A 27,016-nucleotide genomic window follows, 5' to 3' on the forward strand; every position below is an offset into this window, starting at 1 on the left:
TGTTTTATTGTTATGTTTGTAATCATGTTAGTTGATACAGATGTTGTTCCATATAACTTATTGTTTTATTGTTATGTTTGTAATCATGGGTTTGTTGATACAAGATGTTGTTTTACATATAACTTATTGTTTTATTGTTATGTTTGTAATCATGTTAGCTGATACAGATATTGTTCCATATAACTTTGTGTTTTATTGTTATATTTGTAATCATGTTAGCTGATATAGATATTGTTCTGTATAACTTAGTGTTTTATTGTTATGTTTGTAATCATATTAGCTGATCTAGATATTGTTCTGTGTATAACATAGTGTTTTTATTGTTATGTTTGTAATCATGTTAGTTGATATAGGTATTGTTCTGTACAACATAGTGTTTTTATTGTTATGTTTGTAATCATGTTAGCTGATATAGGTATTGTTCTGTATAACTTATTGTTTTATTGTTATGTTTGTAATCATATTAGCTGATATAGGTATTGTTCTGTATAACTTATTGTTTTATTGTTATGTTTGTAATCATGTTAGTTGATACAGATGTTGTTCCATATAACTTATTGTTTTATTGTTATGTTTGTAATCATGTTAGCTGATCTAGATATTGTTCTGTATAACATAGTGTTTTATTGTTATGTTTGTAATCATGTTAGCTGATATAGGTATTGTTCTGTATAACTTATTGTTTTATTGTTATGTTTGTAATCATGTTAGTTGATACAGATGTTGTTCCATATAACTTATTGTTTTATTGTTATATTTGTAATCATGTTAGCTGATATAGATATTGTTCTGTATAACTTAGTGTTTTATTATTATGTTTGTAATCATATTAGCTGATCTAGATATTGTTCTGTATAACATAGTGTTTTATTGTTATGTTTGTAATCATGTTAGTTGATATAGGTATTGTTCTGTATAACATAGTGTTTTTTTGTTATGTTTGTAATCATGTTAGCTGATATAGGTATTGTTCTGTATAACTTATTGTTTTATTGTTATGTTTGTAATCATGTTAGCTGATATAGATATTGTTCCTTATAACTTAGTGTTTTATTGTTATGTTTGTAATCATATTAGCTGATATGGATATTGTTCTGTATAACATAGTGTTTTATGGTTATGTTTGTAATCATATTAGCTGATATAGATATTGTTCCATATAACTTGATAGTGTTTTATTGTTATGTTTGTAATCATGTTAGCTGATATAGATATTGTTCTGTATAACTTAGTGTTTTATTGTTATGTTTGTAATCATATTAGCTGATATAGATATTGTTCTGTATAACATAGTGTTTTATGGTTATGTTTGTAATCATGTTAGCTGAAAAAGGTATTGTTCTGTATAACTTAGTGTTTTATTGTTATGTTTGTAATTATGTTAGCTGATATAGATATTGTTCCATTATAACTTAGTGTTTTATTGTTATGTTTGTAATTGTGTTAGCTGATATAGATATTGTTCTGTATAACTTAGTGTTTTATTGTTATGTTTGTAATCATGTTAGCTGATATAGGTATTGTTCTGTATAACTTAGTGTTTTATTGTTATGTTTGTAATCATGTTAGCTGATATAGATATTGTTCTGTATAACTTAGTGTTTTATTGTTATGTTTGTAATCATGTTAGCTGATATAGATATTGTTCTTTATAACTTAGTGTTTTATTGTTATGTTTGTAATCATGTTAGCTGATATAGATATTGTTCCATATAAATTAGTGTTTTATTGTTATGTTTGTAATCATGTTAGCTGATATAGATATTGTTCCATATAACATAGTGTTTTATTGTTATGTTTGTAATCATGTTAGCTGATATAGATATTGTTCCATATAACATAGTGTTTTATTGTTATGTTTGTAATCATGTTAGCTGATATAGATATTGTTCTTTATAACTTAGTGTTTTATTGTTATGTTTGTATTCATATTAGCTGATATAGATATTGTTCTGTATAACTTAGTGTTTTATTGTTATGTTTGTAATCATGTTAGCTGTTATAGTGTATTGTTCCATATAACTTATTGTTTTATTGTTATGTTTGTAATCATGTTAGCTGATATAGATATTGTTCTGTATAACTTATTGTTTTATTGTTGCATTAATTTATCACTGGAGAAGAAATTCCAACATTCTTTTTATGTACAGGTTTTAAGAATCATAGTATGGAAAGATTGGATCACTTTTAATGTTTTACTGAATGATACTTGTATTTTTCTGATGCATAATTGTGTTGTGGTAGAAGTGGTTATTCACAAACACTGAAACATTTGTATGTTTGCAAGTTATTGAGATAAAAACTGTATAGTTTTAGAATACTGTTGTGGTCACATATTTCCTGACTACATTATTTTGAAAAGTTCTAATGTGTTATCTAAGTTTATAAGGGAGTAATTTGTCAGATATTTTCCACAGCTACATGTGCTGGTTCAGTAGTTGAAACACCGTGTTAAAAACAAATGAAGCTAAGAACTGTTTATATTTATATAACATTAACTGTTATTTAGCATAATTAATGCTAGGTTTTGGGTTTAAAGGATAAGAAACATTTAGATGTAACTAGAGCAGATTGTGGGGCTGTAATTTTAACTTGTGAAGACTCTAACAGATAGTTGCTAGGTAATTTCTTCTTGACTAACAGATTTGAGTGCTACTAATAACAGTATCATCCTGTCTATTTAATCAACTGTGAATGTCATAAATAATCATTTCATATATGGAATTTTTATATGTATACATGATAGGGTGAAAGCTACAATGAAAGTTGTTTCATTTGAAAGATGTCTTAATTTTTGACCATTACTCTGAGAAAACAAACAATAATTAAATTGGTTTCAGTTTTGTTTGCTGTATTTTCTTGAGTATACCAGTAACATGTTTCTTTTCACATACTTTTGAATATCGAACTTTTATTCTTAAGCACTTTAATTAAAATAAAGTACAGAACTATGTTTTGACCTTCTTAGGTCACCTTCAAGTTAACACCTCTCAGACAAGAACTCCAATCTTTTATACTTGCTGGGATATTTCTCATTTTTGGTAATGCTCCCTTATATACGTTTACTTCTGTCTATAGCACGTGAATAGCCAATTAAATGCCCAGAATGTTTTGCTAGTGGCTTTCTCAACCACATTCTAGTGTTACAACATCATTTCGTTCATTTGATACAAAAGGTCAAAGTGGTAAGTTGAATGTTTAGTGTGCTTCATATTTCATTTTTTGTAGACCCAGATGCAGCTTAGTTACTAAGTGTGTTAAATTATAGTGGAATTATGTAGTATTATTATAGCATTTGATGACCTTTTGGATATATATATCTAAAACTTAAAACAATTACTTTGTTTCACATCCTTCATGTGCAAAATTTTATAAGGCTTTCCATCCTATGTCAAGCAGCAAACAAGTTCAAAGGTCAGTAGCTCAGAATGGCTGGTATGGATATTATCACTTTTATTGATAAACAGAGAACAATGTTTTGACCTTTTAGGTCATCTTCAGGTTGAAACATTGTTCTCTGCTTTATCAGTAAAAGTGTTAATCCATACCAGCCATCCTAGATACATTTCTGTTTCAAGTGGGTCAAAGGTCAAAGCTAGAAGATAAAGTTCTTGGCTTTACTTTATTTACTCTTTTATGCATTAAGAAAAGTAAGTTTAAGAACTGGTTTCTAAATAGAATTTTGTTTTACCTTCATTCCCTTTTATGTATTTTACCATATTTGATTTCTTTTTACCTTTTTACTGGACGTTTGACGCAGATAGCCTAGCTGCTTTGAGCCATAAATCAATCAATCAATTCTAAATAGAAATAACCATATACATATACAGTTTATAATTGAAATGTGACTGTATTTTACCAAATACTGGTCCATTAAAACCCAGCCAAGACAGGGTTGGTTTGTAAAGACAAAAGGTCAGTTTTATAGTATTGGATATGGTAACATAGTGCAAACCATGTCAATACAGGTTCTGTGATGTTAGCCAGGCACAACTGGAAGGTTAATGTAATAAATATATATATAAATCTCATAATATTATGCTATGTAGACTAAAATCTGATAACTATTTGGATGTTATGTAAGAAACATTTGATAACCACCTGGACGTTATATGAGAAACACTTGATAACCATCTGGACGTTACATAAGGAACATTTGATAACCATCTGGATGTTACACCAGAAACATTTGAAAACATTTGGTCCCAAGCCCATGCTGAAAAAGTTGACTACAATTATAGTAACTTTCTGGGCTCAAAATTAGTCATGAAAATGGTAGTTAGTGTTACAGATTTACTAATTTTATAAAGCACATGAAAAGTAATTATTAGTACATATACTGGAGAGTTCACAGATATGAAACTTCAAGTGCAGAATACACATTGGAAACAAGCATATCAGTCACTTACAGTGAAACATTATGAGTACAGAAAGCTACTATAATTGTGGTCAACTCTTACAACATGGGCTTGGGACCAACCTTGTAACTATTTTGTAGTTGTCACAGTTTTTATAACTTAAAAGTATATGTTTAATGTAAGTTATCGTAAAACTGAAAATGTAACTGTTATATTATGGAGTGAAAATATTACAGTTATAGCATGTTTCTGTTGGTATTAACTGTATGTAATATAGTTTGTATTAACTGTATGTAATATAGTAGGTAATAAGATTATATTACTTAGGTTTGAATGTGATCACCTTACAATTAAATGTGTCTAGGCTCATGTTAGTTCTTTACATAATTACATAAAAATATAGTGATACTAGTCTGTGTTAGCTCTGTCTTCGTAAATGCAATAAAATAATTCTGTGTATAGTAAATGGTAAATGAAAACAGATCTACTATAGTTATGTGTTCTATTGAACCAGAGAAATGACAGTTGTGGTTGGAGTCTGTTGTGTTTTTTAAACCAGAGAACAGTTGAACAGTTGTGGTTGGATTCTGTTGTGTTTTTTAAACCAGAGAACAGTTGAACAGTTGTGGTTGGAGTATGTTGTGTTTTTTAAACCAGAGAACAGTTGAACTGTTGTGGTTTTTAAACCAGAGAACAGTTGAACAGTTGTGGTTGGATTCTGTTGTGTTTTTTAAACCAGAGAACAGTTGAACAGTTGTGGTTGGAGTCTGTAGTGCTTTTTTAAACCAGAGAACAGTTGAACAGTTGTGGTTGGATTCTGTTGTGTTTTTTTATATTAAATATTAAACCTTTTTTTTTTCCCTACTATTATGGTATAAAAACTCATGTAATTATACAGCATGTGTGTTTTTATGTTAACCTTTCAGATTCCTCCATTATTTCCAAGAGAACTTAACAGTAGTATCACTGGTGCTAAACTTAACCCTCAGATGTGCCCTTCGAACCCAGATCTCGTGGCCTATGTCTACAACTGTGATTTATGGGTGCATCAGTTAGCTTCATCTTGTGAATTACGACTTACATTTTGTAGAAAAGGTGTGAAATTTCTGTATATTTTATAAGAAGCAATATCTAAAATTTAGCTTTTTACTAAATTCAAGGGTTTTTCTGAGTGTGTTATTTGTCAGCTATTTTGTAAACTGGTAAAATTTTGATTTCTAAATTATAGCATTAAAATCTTGAAAGGCTATTTTTTGAGTGTTTATTTTTTATTAAGTGTTCATAGTTAGATAGTTTTAAAGTTTATTTTTAATATATTATACTGAGTTTCAAAAGTTATGTTCTACTCTGAATATTTACTAATTAAAAATATTGTTAACATTAGATATTGATGGAACACGTAGCCAGTACCATGAATAAGGAACAGATATATATTTGTAATATCTAAAACTACTATTTGTATATACTTATAAAAGTATACCTAGCTATTTTTAAATTTAAATATAAATGCTGTCATATAAAACTACTTAAAGAGTTTTTTGTTGTTAGGGTATGGAGACCTCAGTGTTGATCCCATCAGTGCAGGAATACCATGTTATGTCACCCAAGAAGAGTTTAGTAGATATACTGGCTATTGGTGGCAACCTGTTTGTGCTCAAGGTAAATATTAATTGAACCATCAATTTGATCTTTATAATTTAGCTTTCCATTCACCATGAAACTATACATGCTATGACTCATCAATTTGATCTTTATAATTTAGCTTTCCATTCACCATGAAACTATACATGCTATGACTCTTAATGTACTAGCTATATTTTCACAAATGTTGGCAAAATTTGTAGTGAACATTACAAGTCTGTTGTTTATTTTCTAAAGATTTGTCTGAAATTATCAAGCCTTCACTGAAACAGTGACTGAATAAAAAATGCTTATTTTCAACTTATGATTTCCATAATCTAATGAACTTTTGAGTGAATATTGAAAACTGTCTTGTTTTCTGAAACTAACTCTAATGGTAATAAAATTATGAAACAAAAAATTAAAAACACAAAGTAAAGTCAGTAATACATTTTTCTTCTCTAGATTGTAACAATGACAACTATTTATAAAACAACTTGTCTAACATTTCCACATCTGCCTACTTTTAAGTTTATTGCTGTACAATTCCTTTTAGTCTGTGTGTGTGACAGGTATTTATAAAACAACTTGTCTAACATTTCCACATCTGCCTACTTTTAAGTTTATTGTTGTACAATTCCTTTTAGTCTGTGTGTGTGACAGGTATTTAACCACAGCAGGAGAACTTAGTGCAAACAGTTGTTCAGATCACAACTTGTTATACATTTTGAGTAATTTAAGTTTAATTAACTTTTTTGTTGTGTAATGTAATAAATGTTTACTTATGGGATGGAAAACAGATAATCATATAAAGAATGTTGTAATATAAAATTCCACTTTCTGTTAGTTGTAAATAACCTGGTAGACACTTCAAGGGAATTATTGACATTTTATGAAATGACATGGGAAGAGAGTTCCATGTGAGTTTAAACCTTTTTTTTATTATTATATATCAGTGAAGGAAGAAGATTGATGGAACTGTGTTTCTCTTTTTGGCACATTGTGTTTATAATTTGTTGGACATGTAAGAAAATTATATAAGGGAAGAAATAAAACCTAAAATGGGTATTTTAGATAAAGAAAATTGAAACTGTATTTAAATATTTACTTTTAAAAGTAAAGATAAAGAAAATTGAAACTGTATTTAAATATTTACTTTTAAAGTGAGAAATAAAACTTGAATTATGAACTCTGTTTTGATACCAAGTTATTGATGTATTTTGAGAGCAAAGTTCTTTAATTAAGTTTTGTATGTAACTCTATATAAACGGTCACGGCATGCACTTTGACCTTCCTGTATGCATATGTTTATTTGCTGCATTCAATTACTCATTATATACTGGATACATTTGAATTTTCTAAGTAATTTCCTTGAACAGTTGGTTGCATTTAGAGTTAAATAAACATCATATTCTGAACTTGGTGACAATAAACTACATACTGAAGACAATGAGAAGGATTCTAATTGTCCAGTTTTTATTTAATTTTTGTATTCATTCTTTTAACTTTATTCTTTTTGGGATTGGAAGGTTTTCGTGACTTATGTTTTTCTTTGTTGATGTACTGATTGTTCATTTTATTTGAACCCTTATCTAAAACTACCAGTGATTGTGTCTTCAAGGAAGTAAGTGGAGTAATTATTCTGTATTTTACTTCAGTTTGGAAAGTAAGAGGTTGTTGACTTTGAATTTGCCTTCTGTAAGTGAAAAAACAGCATTTTGGAGTTAACATGATAGGCAAGAATGGGTGATCGTGACAGGCAAGAATGGAGTGAACGTGGCAAGTAACAATGTCTAGAAACATTGTAGATTATATTCATTCTGGAAAAGAAATCAAGGTGCTCAGAACTTTTCTAGACCATTAAATCACCTCTAGAATTTTGCCAGAACAACACTGGAAAGGTCAAGTTGTTCATTTGTATTTCTCCATATTTTCACTTTTGCTCAGTTTTTGAAAAGCTAGTGAAAAACAGTTCATTAGTTCAGTGACTTGACCTTTCACTCATTAATTTTCTATAATTTGTACTTTCTTGTTTGTGAGTGACATTAACATGTTTCAGAAGGACGTTCCATTACTATGACACCTTTGTTGTGCAAACTGAAAGTGTTTTTATTTTTTGTAGGAGTTGGTGTGTATCGTATCCTCTATGAAGAAGTGGATGAGAGTGATGTAGAAATTCTTCATTTACCACCGTCTGATGACAGGGGAGTGGAAAAATTTAGGTTTCCTCGTGCAGGTAACTTACCATAAACTTTGGAAAATTATTTTTCTTTCAAGGAAAATTGGATTTCAATAGGTTAAAGCAGACGTCTTACTGTAACAATACACAACATTGGATCTATATAGGTCAGGAGAAACGTCTTAATGTAACAATACACAACATAATAGATCCCTATAGGTTAGGAGAGACATCTTACTGTAAGTATACACAACATATTGGATTTATATAAATTAGGAAAAAAATGTCCTGTTCTAACAATTTGCTATGTGTTGAATTTAACCTCTCTTTCTCTGAAACCATTTGAATGCACTTTTGCTGATAATGAGGTGTTCACCCCAATCCTGAACTCTGTATCGGCAAAGTTGTGCTACCTGTGGTTCATGAGACAAAGTTCTTGAGACTTGTCTTTGACCGTAAGCTGACCTTTATATCACACGTCAAGCAGCTACGGGTCAAATGTACAAGAGCACTGAACATCCTTCGTGTCCTCTCTTCCACCACTTGGGGAGTGGATCGATGTTCTATGCTAAAGATATATCTTGTTCTTATTCGATTGAAACTTGACTATGTATCACTGGTCTATGGCTGTAACAGAACCCTCAGCCTTAAAGATGCTGCACCCCATTCATCATCAAGGACTTCGGGTTCTGCACTGGGGCTCTCTGCACTTCTCCAGTTCAGAGCTTATACATAGTCTCATGAACCTTCTTTGTACCTCCACTGTTTGCAACTGTCTTCACTACAGTGGAACCCCTCTAAAGCATCCACCTTTGAGACTGAGACAAACTGGCCTGATTAGAGGGAAAAACACTTTAACATGGGGGTAAATGGAGGAAAAAAAAGGGACTGTGATTGAATGACCGAATCTGAGGGGTGGCTGCTTAGAGGGGTTCCACTGTATATGCTTTGACACTTTGTTCTTTACCAAAGTATTCCACCTGGGGTTGTGTTTTCCTTCCTTTGTTGGCCATATTTTTCAGAAAAGGTGAACTGCTCTTGCTCCTCTTGGCCTTTGTATCAAGGCGCAGTTGGATGAATTGGGTCTGTCCTTGGATAACATTGCTGTATCCACTGGTCAGTCCATCTCACCATTGCTTGTTACAGTCCCCAGATGTGACCTATCTTTAAGTCATCTGAGAAAAACAGACACTCCCAATTAGAAATAATGTCTGTTATTTGTTGAACATCTTTTGAACCATCCTTCAGTTCCTATTTATACAGATGGTTCAAAATCAGGTGACTGTGTGGGCTCTGCCATGGTTTGTTGTGGTTTGGTGGTTGTGCACAGAATCCCCTCTATAGCTTCTGTGTTCACTGTCCTGGATCACATAGAAGAAAAGTCTCAAACTGCACTATTTATAGTGACTTGCATAGTTATCTCCTGGCCCTGGAATTGCTTCACCTTGGTTCACACCCTGTTCTCCCCGATATTCAAAACCGAATGGCCCATTTCTCTTTAATATCTACTTCTATCCAGTTTTTTCTGGGTACCAGGCCACATTGGTATTCGTGGGGAGCAGCTCGCCGACACTACAGTTAAGTCTATCCGCTCTGGCACTATCACTGCTGTGCCTGTCCCATACATGGACTATGGTCCTATATTCAAAGCTCAGCTCTGTGCCAGCTAGCAGTCGACTTGGAGTGAGCAACCCGAAAACAAGCTTTTCCAAATAAAACCTTGTATTGGATTTTGGTCATCTTGCTTTCGTTAGGATCGGAAAGAGGAAGTTGTTCTAACTAGACTACACATTGATCACAGTTTGTAACTCTTTTTTTTTTTAATCTGGAACTGATATACCAGTGTAGTTTGTGTAACACTCAGGTCACAATAAGCCACATTTTACTTTCTTGCTGTCATTACAACTCTGAAATGTTGTGTCGCAAGGTTTATCTGTAATGTTAGACAGTGTTGTTAGTGATGGTGACACTGTCCATCTTGAAATGTTTCTAGTTTTATAAAGGCCATTAATCTTTTTAATGGTATTTACATTTATTAATTTATACATTAGACTTTTTTTAATGTGATTCCCCTTTAAGAACCAAAGCTTATCTAGTTTGATTTAAAATTAGAAAATGGCTGTAACGTCAAATAACTTGAAATCAGGACTGGAAAGGCCAACTTCAGGTGATTGACGTTGCTGTTTGAAATACTCGTTAGGCGTCCTGGTGAGTTATGATAATTACAGTTATGCTGCAGAAAGTCCTTTACAATTTGTATTACTATAGTTTATCTCTTACTGTTGTAGACTAGATGTAAACATTGGTTTTTTGATATTTACGTTTTTTTAAACTTTGTTTTGTTTTTCTTTAATTTCCTTTTATGAATTTTACTAAATTTACTTTAACTTGTTACCAGATGTTTGGCACATCTAGGTGCTTTGTGCCATAAAACACTAAATCAACCAACCAACCAACTATTTTCTTGTTCATTGATGAATTTAACCTTGGGGAAATGGAGTTTATGTGTTTATAGAAAGTGTTTACATGTTTGTTAGAAATGAAACCAACAAAAGTGTCAAAGACATTTTTGTGTCAATCCAAAGTGTGGATTGTATGGCTTGTATTTCAAACTGAGTCTTAAAGATATTGGTGAGAACAGCTAAAACAAGATTGTCTGTGTTTAAATCATCTCTTTGATGAAAGTTTTTGTTGAGAAAATTAACTTGGTTTTTGTTGCTGTTGTGAATTCTAAGAAGGAAACAACAAGTGTCCTGGGGATGTCAGTTAAATGACTGTGGTCATTATGTTAGAAATTATGTTTAATATTAAAACTTTCCTGACTGGAACTTTGGTGAAAAGTGACATCAGAACTAGTAATTAAGTTGTTAAGATTTAATTGGTTTAGTGTGCTCCTGAAATTAATGATATCTTTTAAAAAAAGGAGCCTGCAGATGTTATGTATGAGGACCCAGGCTATGTATTTACTAAATGAATCATAAGTGGATAATATGTAGTACTGTGCAAAAGTGTTAGGAAAAAGTTAAAAAAGTAAAGCTACTTTTAAAGAACAATGGAAGATAAATCACAAAGGAACATCAAAATGTTATTAATCTTCATATTTAGTACAACAGAAACTTGGTGAAAGTGTTTGAGTTCAGCAAACAGTTCATATTTTGTGTGTCTCCCTCTTGGTTTAATCACTACACACAATCTTTCAGGCACTGTTTAAACATATTTAATCAAATTGTCCTTAGGAATTTTATTCCAAATCTGTGTGATACACTCTGATAAAGTTTCTTTGAAAGTACTTTTGATTTGTAGAATTCCAGATCTGCTCCACTGGACTGAGATCAGGGTTCTGTTTGGGCCATTGTATCATTTGAACAACTTCAGCAGCTTCTTTCTTAACTAAGTAATTTCTGTATAGGTTGGGGTGTATTTGGGTCATCGACCTCTCAATAGTAGAATCATTTACCAAGAATACACAAACCACTAGGTATACCATGATGTATCAGATGGTACATCTGCTGGTCCATTATTTCATCTATTTTACAAATATCTCCTGTTGCCTCAGCAGATAAACACCCCAAACTATCACACTGCCTCACTCGTGTTTCATGGTAGGTGCTATGTATTGAGGTAAGTATCTTTCACCTTCCTTCTACTGGATATACAATCCACACTTTGAACCAAATATTTCAAATTTGGACTCATCCATCCATAACACCAATCATCAACAGTCCATTTTTTGTACTTTTTAACAAATTTCACTTTCTAACAATATTTGTAGATCAAAGTAAAGTTTTTTAACTGCTGTATGACCAAATATTCCATTCTTGTCGAGTCTTCTTGGCTGTATATCTGGACACCTTTCTGTCATGTAGTACATGGTTGTTTATCTCATGCTTGAGATCAGTAGCAGTTTTCCTTCTGTCCTGATGGCTGCATAAACAAAGATACTTGACATCAGTATCATTAAGTTTAGGTGTTCTCTCTCCTCTTTTCCTATTTTCAAATTTATCTATCTCAATCTCACAATCCAGGATGTAGTTGACATTGTTTGTGGAATATTTCAAGTCTCCAACAATTTGTGAGAGTCCAACTAGTATTATGTAAAGATTTTATGTGAACCAATTATTCTGTTGACAATTCTCTACACTTTTTGTTAAAACTGTTTTTACCAAGGTTTATTTGTGGAGTGATATTAAACTGATTTTTTCCAGTTAATACGCTAGCACCATATGCTAGCTTTTTTATTTATAGTTAAGACAATGCATAGTGTACCATAACAGTTACTTCAGGTCCTAAATTTTATCAGTGTGTTTGTTCATTCAAGCAGAACCCTTTTGACATGTCCTTGGTACAAGTGTATGGAATTCTAAAGAAAGATAAGTATTCTCACCTTGGCTCATTCAATTGTCAACATTGATCAGTGAAATATTACCATACTGTTGAAGTTTATATTGTGTAATGGTATAGAAAGAATTAGCACTTTAACATGAGTCAATTTTCATTAGATAAAAATAATCCAGTAATCAAGTTGTCTTTATTTATTTATGACAGTTTTGTTGAGTTGTTTATAGTGTGTTTTGTTTGGGATGGGGTTAAATTTCTTATCTTATGAAATGATGTTTGTTTTGTTTACGTTTTCTGTGTGATTCATAATTACAGTAGTATTACCATTGTCAGCTTTTAGAATTTTAATGGTGGTGTTTTTTTTTTATTTATAGATACAGTTTATCTTGTTGGTTATAGATATAGTCTATCTTGTTGGTTACAGATACAGTTTATCTTGTTGGTTACAGATACAGTTTATCTTGTTGGTTACAGATGCAGTTTATCTTGTTGGTTATAGATACAGTTTATCTTGTTGGTTATAGATACAGTTTATCTTGTTGGTTATAGATACAGTTTATCTTGTTGGTTATAGATACAGTTTATCTTGTTGGTTATAGATACAGTTTATCTTGTTGGTTATAGATACAGTTTATCTTGTTGGTTATAGATATTGTCTATCTTGTTGGTTATAGATACAGTGTATCTTGTTGGTTATAGATGCAGTCTATCTTGTTGGTTACAGATCCAGTTTATCTTGTTGGTTACAGATCCAGTTTATCTTGTTGGTTACAGATGCAGTCTATCTTGTTGGTTACAGATGTAGTCTATCTTGGTGGTTACAGATACAGTTTTTATTTTGTTACAGGAACTCCAAATGCCAAGTCAACTCTTAAAATGATACAGTTTACACTGAGTGCCAATAGACAGGTAGGTCTTGTATTTTCAAATTAGCAAATTGTTTTATACATTGTTTGTTAATAACTACATGAGTTCTGTGTTAGATTAGCTAAGGTAATTAATAAATGTAAGAAAATACTAAGGCGAACATTAATTAGATTATAAAAATGTCACGGAAGACAACTGAATAATGTTCAGAAGTGTTGACTATGAAATAATTGGTCCAGAACTTGAGACTAAGTACACTGATATTGTTTGACAGTTTAAATGGACAGTACATGTATCCAACAAGTTTAAAACAACCAACACTGATATAAAAATTGAAACTACTTTTAGATTCACTAAAAAGTTGAAACTACGTGAGTAACACATCTACAACAAGATTAACCAGAGAGGGTACATAGCATTGCCATACTACTTCTTTTAAAGATTATGTTTATATAGGATAACATAATATTTCACCTCTGAAAACTCTGAGAATCTTTCTCAGATCCAGAATGGTCACTGATTTGGATCATTTTATGTAATGTTATGAAATTTGATTCTCCTTGATATTTGGTGCAAATCTGATGGCACTTGTTGATGTTAACCCCAAATTCCAAAAATGCCCTGTCATCCTATAAAAAACAGTTCAAAATGATTTTGATGGAGACCAAATTTAGGGAAGACTGTTCCATAGTGATTTTCCATCTTGTGTAAAATGTTTGTGCATCAGTATTGTGAGATATTGGAGCAGAAAGGTAGACAGACACACCCACACAACAGCACTCATCCAATTGCGCTACCATCGTAGAGGGTAGGTTAAAAAAGAACAGGAACTGTTTAAAGAAGACTTGGAACATTTTTAAGAATGATTGAATTAATTCTCAGTGGGCTTTCTGTGAATCAGAATGAATGCTGAGATTAAGGAGATAAGATATACAAAAACAAAAAAAATTATAGGTAATCAGTACAATTCAGTGATAACTTCTTGTGTCTAACACAACTGTGAATTATAACCTTTACATTTAAAAGACATGTAGCAGTAGCATTGGCTGTACACTAAATATCTGATGAACTTTATTTCCTCTATATATACAGCACTGACTACCTCTTTCAGTAACACATTTGCTTTTATTTTACCTAAACATTAAGATTATTTTGAGCTGTTTTCTTTAATTATTTCAGATTGAAAATGTTACTTATCTTGTGATGAAGGAATCCCTATTGAACTTGTGTCCAGCATTTGAATATCTAGTCCGTGCAGGGTGGACTCCAGATGGAGTACAGTAAGTATAAGATGTGCTGTTTAATTTGTCTCTATATTAGGATACCTAGATCATACAGGGTGGAGACCAGATGGAGTACAGTAGTTATAAGATGTGCTGTTTTATTTGTTTCTATATTGGGAAACCTAGATCATACAGGGTGGAGACCAGATGGGTACAGTAGTTATAAGATGTGCTGTTTAATTTGTTTCTATATTTGGAAACCTAGATCATACAGGGTGGAGACCAGGTGGAGTACAGTAAGTATAAGATGTGCTGTTTAATTTGTTTCTATACAGGGTGGAGATCAGATGGAGTACAGTAAGTATAAGATATGCTGTTTAATTTGTTTCTATATTGGGATACCTAGATCATACAGGGTGGAGACCAGATGGAGTACAGTAGTTGTAAGATGTGCTGTTTAATTTGTTTCTATATTGGGAAACCTAGATCATACAGGGTGGAGACCAGGTGGAGTACAGTAAGTATAAGATGTGCTGTTTAATTTGTTTCTATATTGGGATACCTAGATCATACAGGGTGGAGACCAGGTGGAGTACAGTAAGTATAAGATATGCTGTTTAATTTGTTTCTATATTGGGATACCTAGATCATACAGGGTGGAGACCAGATGGAGTACAGTAGTTATAAGATGTGCTGTTTTATTTGTTTCTGTATTGGGATACCTAGATCATACAGGGTGGAGACCAGATGGGTACAGTAGTTGTAAGATGTGCTGTTTTATTTGTTTCTATATTGGAAACCTAGATCATACAGGGTGGAGACCAGGTGGAGTACAGTAAGTATAAGATGTGCTGTTTAATTTGTTTCTATACAGGGTGGAGACCAGATGGAGTACAGAAAGTATAAGATATGCTGTTTAATTTGTTTCTATATTGGGATACCTAGATCATACAGGGTGGAGACCAGATGGAGTACAGTATGTATAAGATGTGCTGTTTTATTTGTTTCTCTATTGGGATACCTAGATCATACAGGGTGGAGACCAGATGGAGTACAGTAGTTGTAAGATGTGCTGTTTTATTTGTTTCTATATTGGGAAACCTAGATCACACAGGGTGGAGACCAGATGGAGTGCAGTAGTTATAAGATGTGCTGTTTAATTTGTTTCTATATTGGGATACCTAGATCATACAGGGTGGAGACCAGATGGAGTACAGTAATTATAAGATGTGCTGTTTAATTTGTTTCTATATTGGGAAACCTAGATCATACAGGGTGGAGATCAGATGGAGTACAGTAGTTATAAGATGTGCTGTTTAATTTGTTTCTATATTGGGATACCTAGATCATACAGGGTGGAGACCAGATGGAGTACAGTAGTTATAAGATGTGCTGTTTTATTTTTTCTATATATATGAATGCATAGTTTGTGCACTGTTGAGCCCAGGTTTGGTACATGTATATTAATGGAAAGTTTGAAGATGTGGAATTTCATTTAAAACAGCTAAAGAAATCATCTGTGGAATGTTTATAAATTGATGTTGAGTGTTTATAAGTTAGTCTGATTAATTTGTTCCTTTAAAACATAATTAAAAACAAATATTTTAGTCTATCCAATATATGTCTATTCATGTATGTGTGAACTCAGCGAGTTATAAAAGTTAGACCTTAATCACAGTAACTGGTCATATTTTAGGTCTATTTGGACCAATGAGCACTTTACAAATATTAAGTGCACACTTATCTGTGAAGTACATTTTTAGAATTTAATTTAAAACAATCATAACAACATGTGGTCTGAACAGTTTTTACTGAAACTCAAAATGGAGACATTCATTAAGTAGATTAGACAGACCAGATTATATAGAAAAATGGTGTAAGCTTTAGTGTTTGTATAAAGAGACAATATTAAGATCTTCTAAGACTATGAAGAACATGGGAAACTTGTAATCAAGTTTCATTGATGAAAATGTTTGTTATATAATATTCTTTTAAAACCCTCAACGAAAATTCTAAGCCCAACCATTATGTATGCTATGTTCAGTAAACATAACAATGTATCAGGACAAGAAAGATTTCTGGATTCACTATGTTTAACAACAACAATAAATACTTCAAACCCAATCTTTATCACTCAGTTCTTTCCTTAAATTTACTCTATCCACCATATCTGAAGGTATTCTGTTCCGGTAGTTAATGGACCTATTAGAAAAGTAAAGATGTCTTAGCTGAAGATGGCTTCTTTCCTCCCAGAATTTATATTTGTGTTCCATAGTCTCATTCCAGTAAACATGAAAATACAATGATGCATCAACATTATGAATTTCTTTAACAGTGGTAAACACCTGAGGTTAAATTGTGATATTCCACATGTATTACCTTGCATTCACTATAACTTAAAATGATCTGCCATTTATTTGTCAAACTCACTGAATAATACAGTGTTTAAAATGTATATATAATGAATATTATTGTTAAATGTGTTATATTTAAGCAACACAAGCAATTATGTGGGCTTATTGTTTATTGAAAAGAAACTACTATTACTAGATGTACTGTCAAACAAGAATACTGCCCATTACTAGATGTACTGTCAAACAAGAATACTGCCCATTACTAGATGTACTGTCAAACAAGAATACTGCCCATTTCTAAATGTACTGTCAAACAAGAATACTGCCAGCAAATGTCAAGATTCCTACTCTAATTTCATTTCTTGAAATTCATACTAAGTAGTGAAAACCAGGAAGTATTGTTCTGTTAATAAGTGTTTTTTTTCTCTTAGATATTGTATATTTGTTATCAGTGAGTTTACTTGTGTGGTACATAATCTAATCAAAGAATGTACTTATTTTTAGTTACTTTACTAATGGGATGTGTAATTTGATTGCTGACAAGGTAAGGACCCAATATGTCTCATTTAAACTGTGATTTAAAATGAGAAAGTATGACAGAGAAGGCTGTTGTTACTAGAAACACACATCTTAATGTTTGATATGGTGTTTTTTGTGTGGTAGAATCTTTGTGTTGTTATGTTTTGGCAAGACTTAAAACATGAAGTTGTTTGTGTTGTAAACAAAGCTGTTTGTCTATTTTGTTTTCACTTTATTCTTTAAAAATTTATGTATATTGTTTTCATGTTTGTATTTCCCCTTCTTGATTTCAGTGTTTGGGCACAAGTACTTGATCGATCACAAAAACATCTGCAGCTCATCTTGATACCTCTGTCAAATTTTATTCCCATGGATCACATGGATGATATATCATCAAATCATGTTGTCCAGGCTCCTCTCATGCAGCTGATATGTGAAGAATACTCCGATGTGTGGATCAATGTGAGTTTTCTACCTCTGTACCATTTGTGTTCATCACAGAAATAACACTCTAGGATTGGGTTTTTAAATAATAAGTTAGTTTTGATGTCCATTTATTATAAAATGATATGTTTATCTGTGCTTTCAGCTAGGATCTGTTTTAAAAACTCTGTTAAGGTGGTTAACTAGTTACCTACTATTGAGTTTTATCTACATGTCAATTTAGTATTTGTTCCAAAATCTGTTTGAGGGATTGGCTAGTTAACTTTGCTTGTATTTAATGTACACTTTCATTTAGGATCTCTGGTTCCCATATCTGTGTTTAACCACATGTGCATTGCATTGGAGAAGTGCTTATTATAATTCAAAATATACTGAGTATATCTGTACGTAATGTGCAAGTGATAAGTGAAGTTTTGTACACACAATATCAGGCTTGTTGTAACAGTTCTTGTATTCCAGTTTGTCTGCCAACAAACAAGTTGATGTTCATGTACAGTTTCATAACTGCTAGAACCTCCAAACTTCATAAATATAGTTTTTATCATCATTCCTCTGTATTGTATCTGGTATTTAATCTCATCTATTGCCATTAAATAAGAAATAGGTGGTAAACCAATTGTTAATAACTCTTGACATGACATCAAATGCATGTTGATTGGTACTCTGTTGAAAGTAATGGTCTGTGTTCTTGGAGCCCAATATGCACACATAGTGTTAATTTGTTGAATACAATTGTGAATTAATTACACATTTATTTAGGAACTGTTCTTGTAGAAATTATGTATATACTTCTACTAGACCAAGTTTTATCTACATCTTTATTGTGTAGATGTTCTTATACTGCTACAAAGTATTATCTATGTCTTTATTGTATAGATGTTCTTATACTGCTACTAAGTTTTATCTACGTCTTTATTGTATAGATGTTTTTATACTGCTACTTAGTTTTATCTACGTCTTTATTGTATAGATGTTTTTATACTGCTACTAAGTTTTATCTACGTCTTTATTGTATAGATGTTTTTATACTATTACAAAGTTTTATCTATGTCTTTATTGTATAGATGTGTTTATACTTTTACTAAGTTTTATCTATGTCTTTATTGTATAGATGTTTTTATACTGCTACTTAGTTTTATCTACGTCTTTATTGTATAGATGTTTTTATACTTTTACTAAGTTTCATCTGTCTTTATTGTATAGATGTTTTTATACTGCTACTAAGTTTTATCTACGTCTTTATTGTATAGATGTTTTTATACTATTACAAAGTTTTATTTACGTCTTTATTGTATAGATGTTTTTATACTGCTACAAAGTTTTACCTACGTCTTTATTGTATAGATGTTTTTATACTGCTACTAAGTTTTATCTGCATCTTTATTGTACAGATGTCCTTGTACTATAACTAAGTTTTATCTATGTCTTTATTGTATAGATGTTTTTATACTGCTACTAAGTTGTATCTATGTCTTTATTGTATAGATGTTTTTATACTATTACTAAGTTTTATCTACGTCTTTGTTGTGTAGATGTTCTTGTACTATTAGTAAGTTTTATTTACATATTTATTGTATAGATGTTCTTATACTGCTACTAAGTGTTATCTATGTCTTTATTGTAAAGATGTTCTTATACTGCTACTAAGTTTTATCTATATCTTTATTGTAAAGATGTTCTTATACTGCTACTTAGTTTTATCTACATATTTATTGTATAGATGTTCTTATACTGCTACTAAGTATTATCTATATCTTTATTCTATAGATGTTCTTATACTGCTACTAAGTTTTATCTACATATTTATTGTATAGATGTTCTTATACTGCTACTAAGTATTATCTATATCTTTATTGTATAGATGTTCTTATACTGCTACCAAGTTTTATCTATATCTTTATTGTATAGATGTTTTTATTCTGCTACTAAGTTTTATCTATGTCTTTATTGTAAAGATGTTCTTATACTGCTACTTAGTTTTATCTACATATTTATTGTATAGATGTTCTTATACTGCTACTAAGTATTATTTATATCTTTATTGTATAGATGTTCTTATACTGCTACTAAGTATTATCTATATCTTTATTGTATAGATGTTCTTATACTGCTACTAAGTTTTATCTACATATTTATTGTATAGATGTTCTTATACTGCCACTAAGTTTTATCTATGTCTTTATTGTATAGATGTTCTTATACTGCTACTAAGTATTATCTATATCTTTATTGTATAGATGTTCTTATACTGCTACTAAGTTTTATCTACGTCTTTATTGTAAAGATGTTCTTATACTGCTACTTAGTTTTATCTACATATTTATTGTATAGATGTTCTTATACTGCTACTAAGTATTATTTATATCTTTATTGTATAGATGTTCTTATACTGCTACTAAGTATTATCTATATCTTTATTGTATAGATGTTCTTATACTGCTACTAAGTTTTATCTACATATTTATTGTATAGATGTTCTTATACTGCCACTAAGTTTTATCTATGTCTTTATTGTATAGATGTTCTTATACTGCTACTAAGTATTATCTATATCTTTATTGTATAGATGTTCTTATACTGCTACTAAGTTTTATCTACGTCTTTATTGTAAAGATGTTCTTATACTGCTACTAAGTTTTATCTACGTCTTTATTGTAAAGATGTTCTTATACTGCTACTAAGTATTATCTATATCTTTATTGTATAGATGTTCTTATACTGCTACTAAGTTTTATCTACGTCTTTATTGTAAAGATGTTCTTATACTGCTACTAAGTTTTATCTACGTCTTTATTGTAAAGATGTTCTTATACTGCTACTAAGTTTTATCTACGTCTTTATTGTAAAGATATTCTTATACTGCTACTAAGTTTTATCTACGTCTTTATTGTAAAGATGTTCTTATACTGCTACTAAGTTTTATCTACGTCTTTATTGTAAAGATGTTCTTATACTGCTACTAAGTTTTATCTACGTCTTTATTGTAAAGATGTTTTTATACTATTACAAAGTTTTATTTACGTCTTTATTGTATAGATGTTTTTATACTGCTACTTAGTTTTATCTACGTCTTTATTGTATAGATGTTTTTATACTGCTACTAAGTTTTATCTACGTCTTTATTGTATAGATGTTTTTATACTATTACAAAGTTTTATCTATGTCTTTATTGTATAGATGTGTTTATACTTTTACTAAGTTTTATCTATGTCTTTATTGTATAGATGTTTTTATACTGCTACTTAGTTTTATCTACGTCTTTATTGTATAGATGTTTTTATACTTTTACTAAGTTTCATCTGTCTTTATTGTATAGATGTTTTTATACTGCTACTAAGTTTTATCTACGTCTTTATTGTATAGATGTTTTTATACTATTACAAAGTTTTATTTACGTCTTTATTGTATAGATGTTTTTATACTGCTACAAAGTTTTATCTACGTCTTTATTGTATAGATGTTTTTATACTGCTACTAAGTTTTATCTGCATCTTTATTGTACAGATGTCCTTGTACTATAACTAAGTTTTATCTATGTCTTTATTGTATAGATGTTTTTATACTGCTACTAAGTTGTATCTATGTCTTTATTGTATAGATGTTTTTATACTATTACTAAGTTTTATCTACGTCTTTGTTGTGTAGATGTTCTTGTACTATTAGTAAGTTTTATTTACATATTTATTGTATAGATGTTCTTATACTGCTACTAAGTGTTATCTATGTCTTTATTGTAAAGATGTTCTTATACTGCTACTAAGTTTTATCTATATCTTTATTGTAAAGATGTTCTTATACTGCTACTTAGTTTTATCTACATATTTATTGTATAGATGTTCTTATACTGCTACTAAGTATTATCTATATCTTTATTCTATAGATGTTCTTATACTGCTACTAAGTTTTATCTACATATTTATTGTATAGATGTTCTTATACTGCTACTAAGTTTTATCTACATATTTTTTGTATAGATGTTCTTATACTAAGTTTTATCTATATCTTCATTTTTTCCAAATGAAATATTTAAACTGACTTTTAAAGTAATTCTTATGTTGTTGTAGTGAAACTATAACCAAAACAGTGACTATATTTTAAAGTGTTATTGAAACCACTTTTAATGAAAAGTGTTGTTGTAGTGAAACTATAACCAAAACAGTGACTATATTGAAACCACTTTTAATGAAAAGGGAATCTATTTTATTTCCATCCTAGATACTGTGTTTTAGTTTCTTTTGAAATGTATGTAGGATGTGTTATGTTTAGAAATAATGCATGTAGGATGTGTTATGTTTAGAAATAATGCATGTAGGATGTGTTATGTTTAGAAATAATGCATGTAGGATGTGTTATGTTTAGAAATATTGTATGTAGGATGTGTTATGTTTAGAAATAATGTATGTAGGATGTGTTATGTTTAGAAATAATGCATGTAGGATGTGTTATGTTTAGAAATAATGCATGTAGGATGTGTTATGTTTAGAAATAATGCATGTAGGATGTGTTATGTTTAGAAATAATGCATGTAGGATGTGTTATGTTTAGAAATAATGCATGTAGGATGTGTTATGTTTAGAAATAATGCATGTAGGATGTGTTATGTTTAGAAAAGACATTGATGTTTTGTTTAAGTATAACAATGTGTAGAGAGTATTTCTTAAATTAGGTGGAAAATAATAAGTGTTATTGTACTTGTTACTTTGTATGAGTGATGTGAACAACTTTAAATAATTCCACATAAAAAACTAACCACAAGATATATATAGTGTTTGTTGTAAGTAATAACCACTTTGAAGTTAATGAATTATATCTGCAGAATTTGTTATTCCTAATGATGCTGTGATTTCAAACATGATTAAACATATCTTATTTTTACTTATTATTACTTCTGAACTCATGGAACTGAACCGTGTCTGATGTGTAGTGTTCACATGTGTGTTACGTGAATCTTATTCTTGTCTCTTTAGTGTGTAGTTGATGTGAAAGTAAATAATAAACGAAAGTGTTTGATGAATGAATGTGGAAATAGTTTCAGGTGTAGTGAAAGTGAGTTGATGTTTACTGAATAACAGGTTTTCATTGAATACTTGTCTGTCCCTATGTTGAAATGTTTCTTATCTACAGTTGTGAACAGTAATTGGTAGCTTTGCTTACATTCTGGAACGTGTTTCTTGATGGTAATTAAACCCAAACTTTTGTTTTTACAGGTTCATGATATTCTACACTTCTTTCCCCAACTCATAGATGATGAAATAACATTCTTATGGGCCAGTGAAGAGAGTGGATATCGGCACTTGTACATAATTACTGTAGAGCTGCTACGAGAAGACTTCACAGGAAATGTGACCGACCCTGCCATTCTTAGACCCGAAAGTAAAAACCTTTTATCACATGATCTCGTTAAATGAGTATTTTTTGTTACAGGAAGAAATAGTCACACGTTTCTGTGTGTTGCGTTCCTTAAAGTTAAGCAGCATTTACAAACCTATAAATTGTAGAACTGTAACCCTAAGTATTTGACTCTGAATCTAGGGATAAAGCTGAAATTGCACCTGTTTTAAGTAAGTCTTTTATCTTGATATAAATTTTGTTTTAAAACTAATTGTCTTATAACCTATATGTTTGGTAATTAGGGAGCTTAGAACACTTTTCCTCTGATTTAGATTTTATCACTTTTACAAGATACGTCTCTCCTGAGTAACTAAGAAGGTTCTTTATCTTTGCAGCACAGGTATCATCTAGGATGTTGAAGAAGATAGCTCTGACAGATGGTGATTGGGAAGTTTCAGAGAAAGATGTATGTTTTATTATAAACTTCACTATTAAAACTTGGATGATACTTGAAAAGCATGGAAATCGTCAGTATAATTTATATAAAGAGTTATTAGACTGGGACAAGAAAAGTTTACTGGTCAATAAAGGTTAAGTGAAAGAAAAGACTTGTTTGTTGATAATATAATTCAAATCATGGGGTTTAGTCAATTATATTAAGTTATTTGATGTCTTACTGTATGATGCTTTGTCTGATAATTGTGCTTTTTCATTAGCTTTTCAATTCTTTCCATAAGCTATCCAGCGTATGAGGATAATAGTTTAACAACACCCATTTTGATAGTCAAATCACACAGAGACCTATAGCCATTGTATCATGTTATTTAATCAGTTAGTTTTTATATGTAATGGAATGAACACCTTTTTATATCCCAAACGAGCCGGTTTTGCATATAAATTTCTCAACAAGTGGGTTTCTCGTCATCACTGAATGAACACCTGATTCATTCTTTGGCTGTTTAAGGTATCAGATGGTTAAATGTGAAATATGGATGGAAGTCATTATGGTGAACCCATATGTTGTTGGTTTCTGTTTCCAGCTGGAGATCTTTCTTGAATGTGTTTCACATTGTTGCCTGTGACAGGTGGATGGATGGCTTTTTCCACTGATATTTTTAATTACAGATTTTCACCTGTTTGTTACAAGACCGATAGATCACTTTGCTCACCATGGTTGGGGTTTGACTTGTTGCAAGGTTTATTCCTGGAGGTCCTAATGCATCTTTTCCTGAACAGACCTGATGGCTCACATTCTTTTATTTGTACTACTGTTAAGTGCAACAGATATCCCTGGCTTCTTGATCGAATGACTTGGGTACATGAATAAGTCAGAAATGGCTGCTGCAGTTCTTTTCCAAAACTTAACAAATTTTGATGACACCTGAGTATCCAAATACCAGACAATGTGTAAATGTAGTTCTGATACATACTGTTCCACCATGACTTTAAAGTTACTGATTTAGATATTCAGAATTATGTAGTATACTCTTCTACAAGGTGTTTGAAAGTCATTGTGCAGTTTTGTCTGTTAATAAATAAATATATAAGTGCACAGTGACTTTCCAAACACACCCTGTATATTTCAGTATTTTTCATTTTTCCTGAATGTAAGGCAAAGTTTACTGGAGGATTTGGTTTAGACTTTATAGGGTATACCTTAATATAAGGTAGTGCAGGAGTTTTGATTGTTTCTGAATTGTATAATATTGTTTTATTGTGAATACAAAACTTTGATATTTGAATTTTGTGTTACTTCCAAGTTGTTTAATACACGTAATATATTACTTGATGGATCCATACTGGTATTATTTACAGGTGTGGGTTGATGAAGAAAATGAACTAGTCTACTTTATTGGATTAAAAGATACACCTTTAGAAAGGCACTTGTAAGTTATGGTTTAAATGTTTTTTACTGTTCATAATGATTCTTCTAATTTATTGTTGACTCAGTAACTCTTTGTATTTACCACATTTTACTGTGATGTATGCAAATATATTTTTTAAGGTTAGTAAGTGCAATGATCTATTACAGAAAACTGGAAATGTAATCATAGTAAACTGATTTTCAGTAAGAAAAACCATTTCAAGTACACTTTGTTTGTTGTAGACCTTTGTTGTCAATGTTTTACTGTCTTCACAGTAAGTTTGTGGTTATTGTATTTCAATAACTGTCATGGTTTGTGACCTATACAGAGAAGGAAGAAAGGACATTACTATGACTGACTTTAACAATGGATACTTAGAACATTCAGGGATTGAATAACATTAACATCAAAATAAAAAGACAGTCATACAGTCACATTTCTCTGTTTAAGAGAAAACACAGATGAGAATTCACAATATGATCACAGTTAGTACACAGCAAGCCACTCACTAGAGAGAAACACTATTAGGAACATCTGTTGTGAATTTGGACTGCAATACACTGAAGAAATAAAACAACCAACAAAGGTTATAATTCAATATTATAGATTAACAAGTTAGTACTGATTTATCTGACATAGTCCATTATTCTGGGGAAGAAGTTCATATAATTGATAATATAAAAATAATAGGATATGTGAGAAGAACATAAGAAAGAAGACTTCTACATGTACTTTAACTGAAAACACAGATGTCACCAAAATCTGAGAACACTGAAAGAGCTAGTTGAATTTAAGATAACACTAGTTATATGTATGTGAAAATGATAGAGGTGATCACACACGGTACTAGCAATGAGACTGAAGAAGGTTTCACTGTTTGACTTAAATTATGAAGTGTTCTAGATTTAATGTACTGTTGGCAAACAAATGCAGAAATTAATTTTTTTGGATTATTTTTAGTGAGGTTTTAACTTAGTGTTTATAGCAGTTAAAATGTTCTAATGGTTTTATAATATCGTAGGTACGTTGTGTCAATGAAACACCCGAAGGATGTAATTCGGTTAACAACACCTGGATTCTCTCACAATGTAGCAATGGATAGGGTAAACAAGTGTTATGTTTATGTTTTTAATTCAAAAATCATTTCAGTCTTGAAGGAAACAGAGTTTTAATGAGTGTAATGTGTTACCTTAAAATATTGAAGGAAGGGTTTGTGTGTTTAGTTATGTTAAAAACTGGAGATATTTAGTTAAAATGACATGCTATGTTACTATGTTGATGGAAGGTTTATGTGTTTAGTTATGTAAAAAACTGGAGATATTTAGTTAAAGTGATGTGCTATGTTACTATGTTGATGGAAGGGTTTGTGTGTTTAGTTATGTTAAAAACTGGAGATATTTAGTTAAAATGACATGTTATGTTACTATGTTGATGGAAGGGTTTGTGTGTTTAGTTATGTAAAAAACTGGAGATATTTAGTTAAAATGACATGTTATGTTACTATGTTGATGGAAGGGTTTGTGTGTTTAGTTATGTTAAAAACTGGAGATATTTAGTTAAAATGACATGTTATGTTACTATGTTGATGGAAGGGTTTGTGTGTTTAGTTATGTTAAAAACTGGAGATATTTAGTTAAAATGACATGCTATGTTACTATGTTGATGGAAGGTTTATGTGTTTAGTTATGTAAAAAACTGGAGATATTTAGTTAAAATGACATGCTATGTTACTATGTTGATGGAAGGGTTAGTGTGTTTAGTTATGTAAAAAACTGGAGATATTTAGTTAAAGTGATGTGCTATGCTACTGTGTTGATGAAAGGGTTTGTGTGTTTAGTTACCGTATTTTCCGCCTAATAAGCCGAATTTCTGGCTCTAAATTTTGGACCTGATTTTTGGGGGTTGGCTTATTGGCCGA

General features: G+C 30.9%; 1 protein-coding gene across 1 annotated transcript in view; it reads left to right on the top strand.

The window, feature by feature from the left end:
* LOC143242318 (dipeptidyl peptidase 9-like) overlaps nt 1-27,016 on the top strand; it is a 65,980-nt gene that overhangs the window by 18,334 nt on the left and 20,630 nt on the right. The window contains exons 5-15 of the mRNA XM_076485678.1: nt 3,106-3,185; nt 5,285-5,453; nt 5,907-6,017; nt 8,101-8,214; nt 13,343-13,404; nt 14,542-14,642; nt 17,752-17,920; nt 23,110-23,275; nt 23,629-23,699; nt 25,049-25,119; nt 26,120-26,201. Of these exons, the coding sequence (XP_076341793.1) occupies nt 3,106-3,185; nt 5,285-5,453; nt 5,907-6,017; nt 8,101-8,214; nt 13,343-13,404; nt 14,542-14,642; nt 17,752-17,920; nt 23,110-23,275; nt 23,629-23,699; nt 25,049-25,119; nt 26,120-26,201 (1,196 nt within the window). The remainder of the gene's footprint in view (nt 1-3,105; nt 3,186-5,284; nt 5,454-5,906; nt 6,018-8,100; nt 8,215-13,342; nt 13,405-14,541; nt 14,643-17,751; nt 17,921-23,109; nt 23,276-23,628; nt 23,700-25,048; nt 25,120-26,119; nt 26,202-27,016) is intronic.

Source organism: Tachypleus tridentatus, unplaced genomic scaffold (assembly GCF_004210375.1).
Source record: "Tachypleus tridentatus isolate NWPU-2018 unplaced genomic scaffold, ASM421037v1 Hic_cluster_2, whole genome shotgun sequence".
In the NCBI taxonomy this organism is placed as follows: domain Eukaryota; kingdom Metazoa; phylum Arthropoda; class Merostomata; order Xiphosura; family Limulidae; genus Tachypleus; species Tachypleus tridentatus.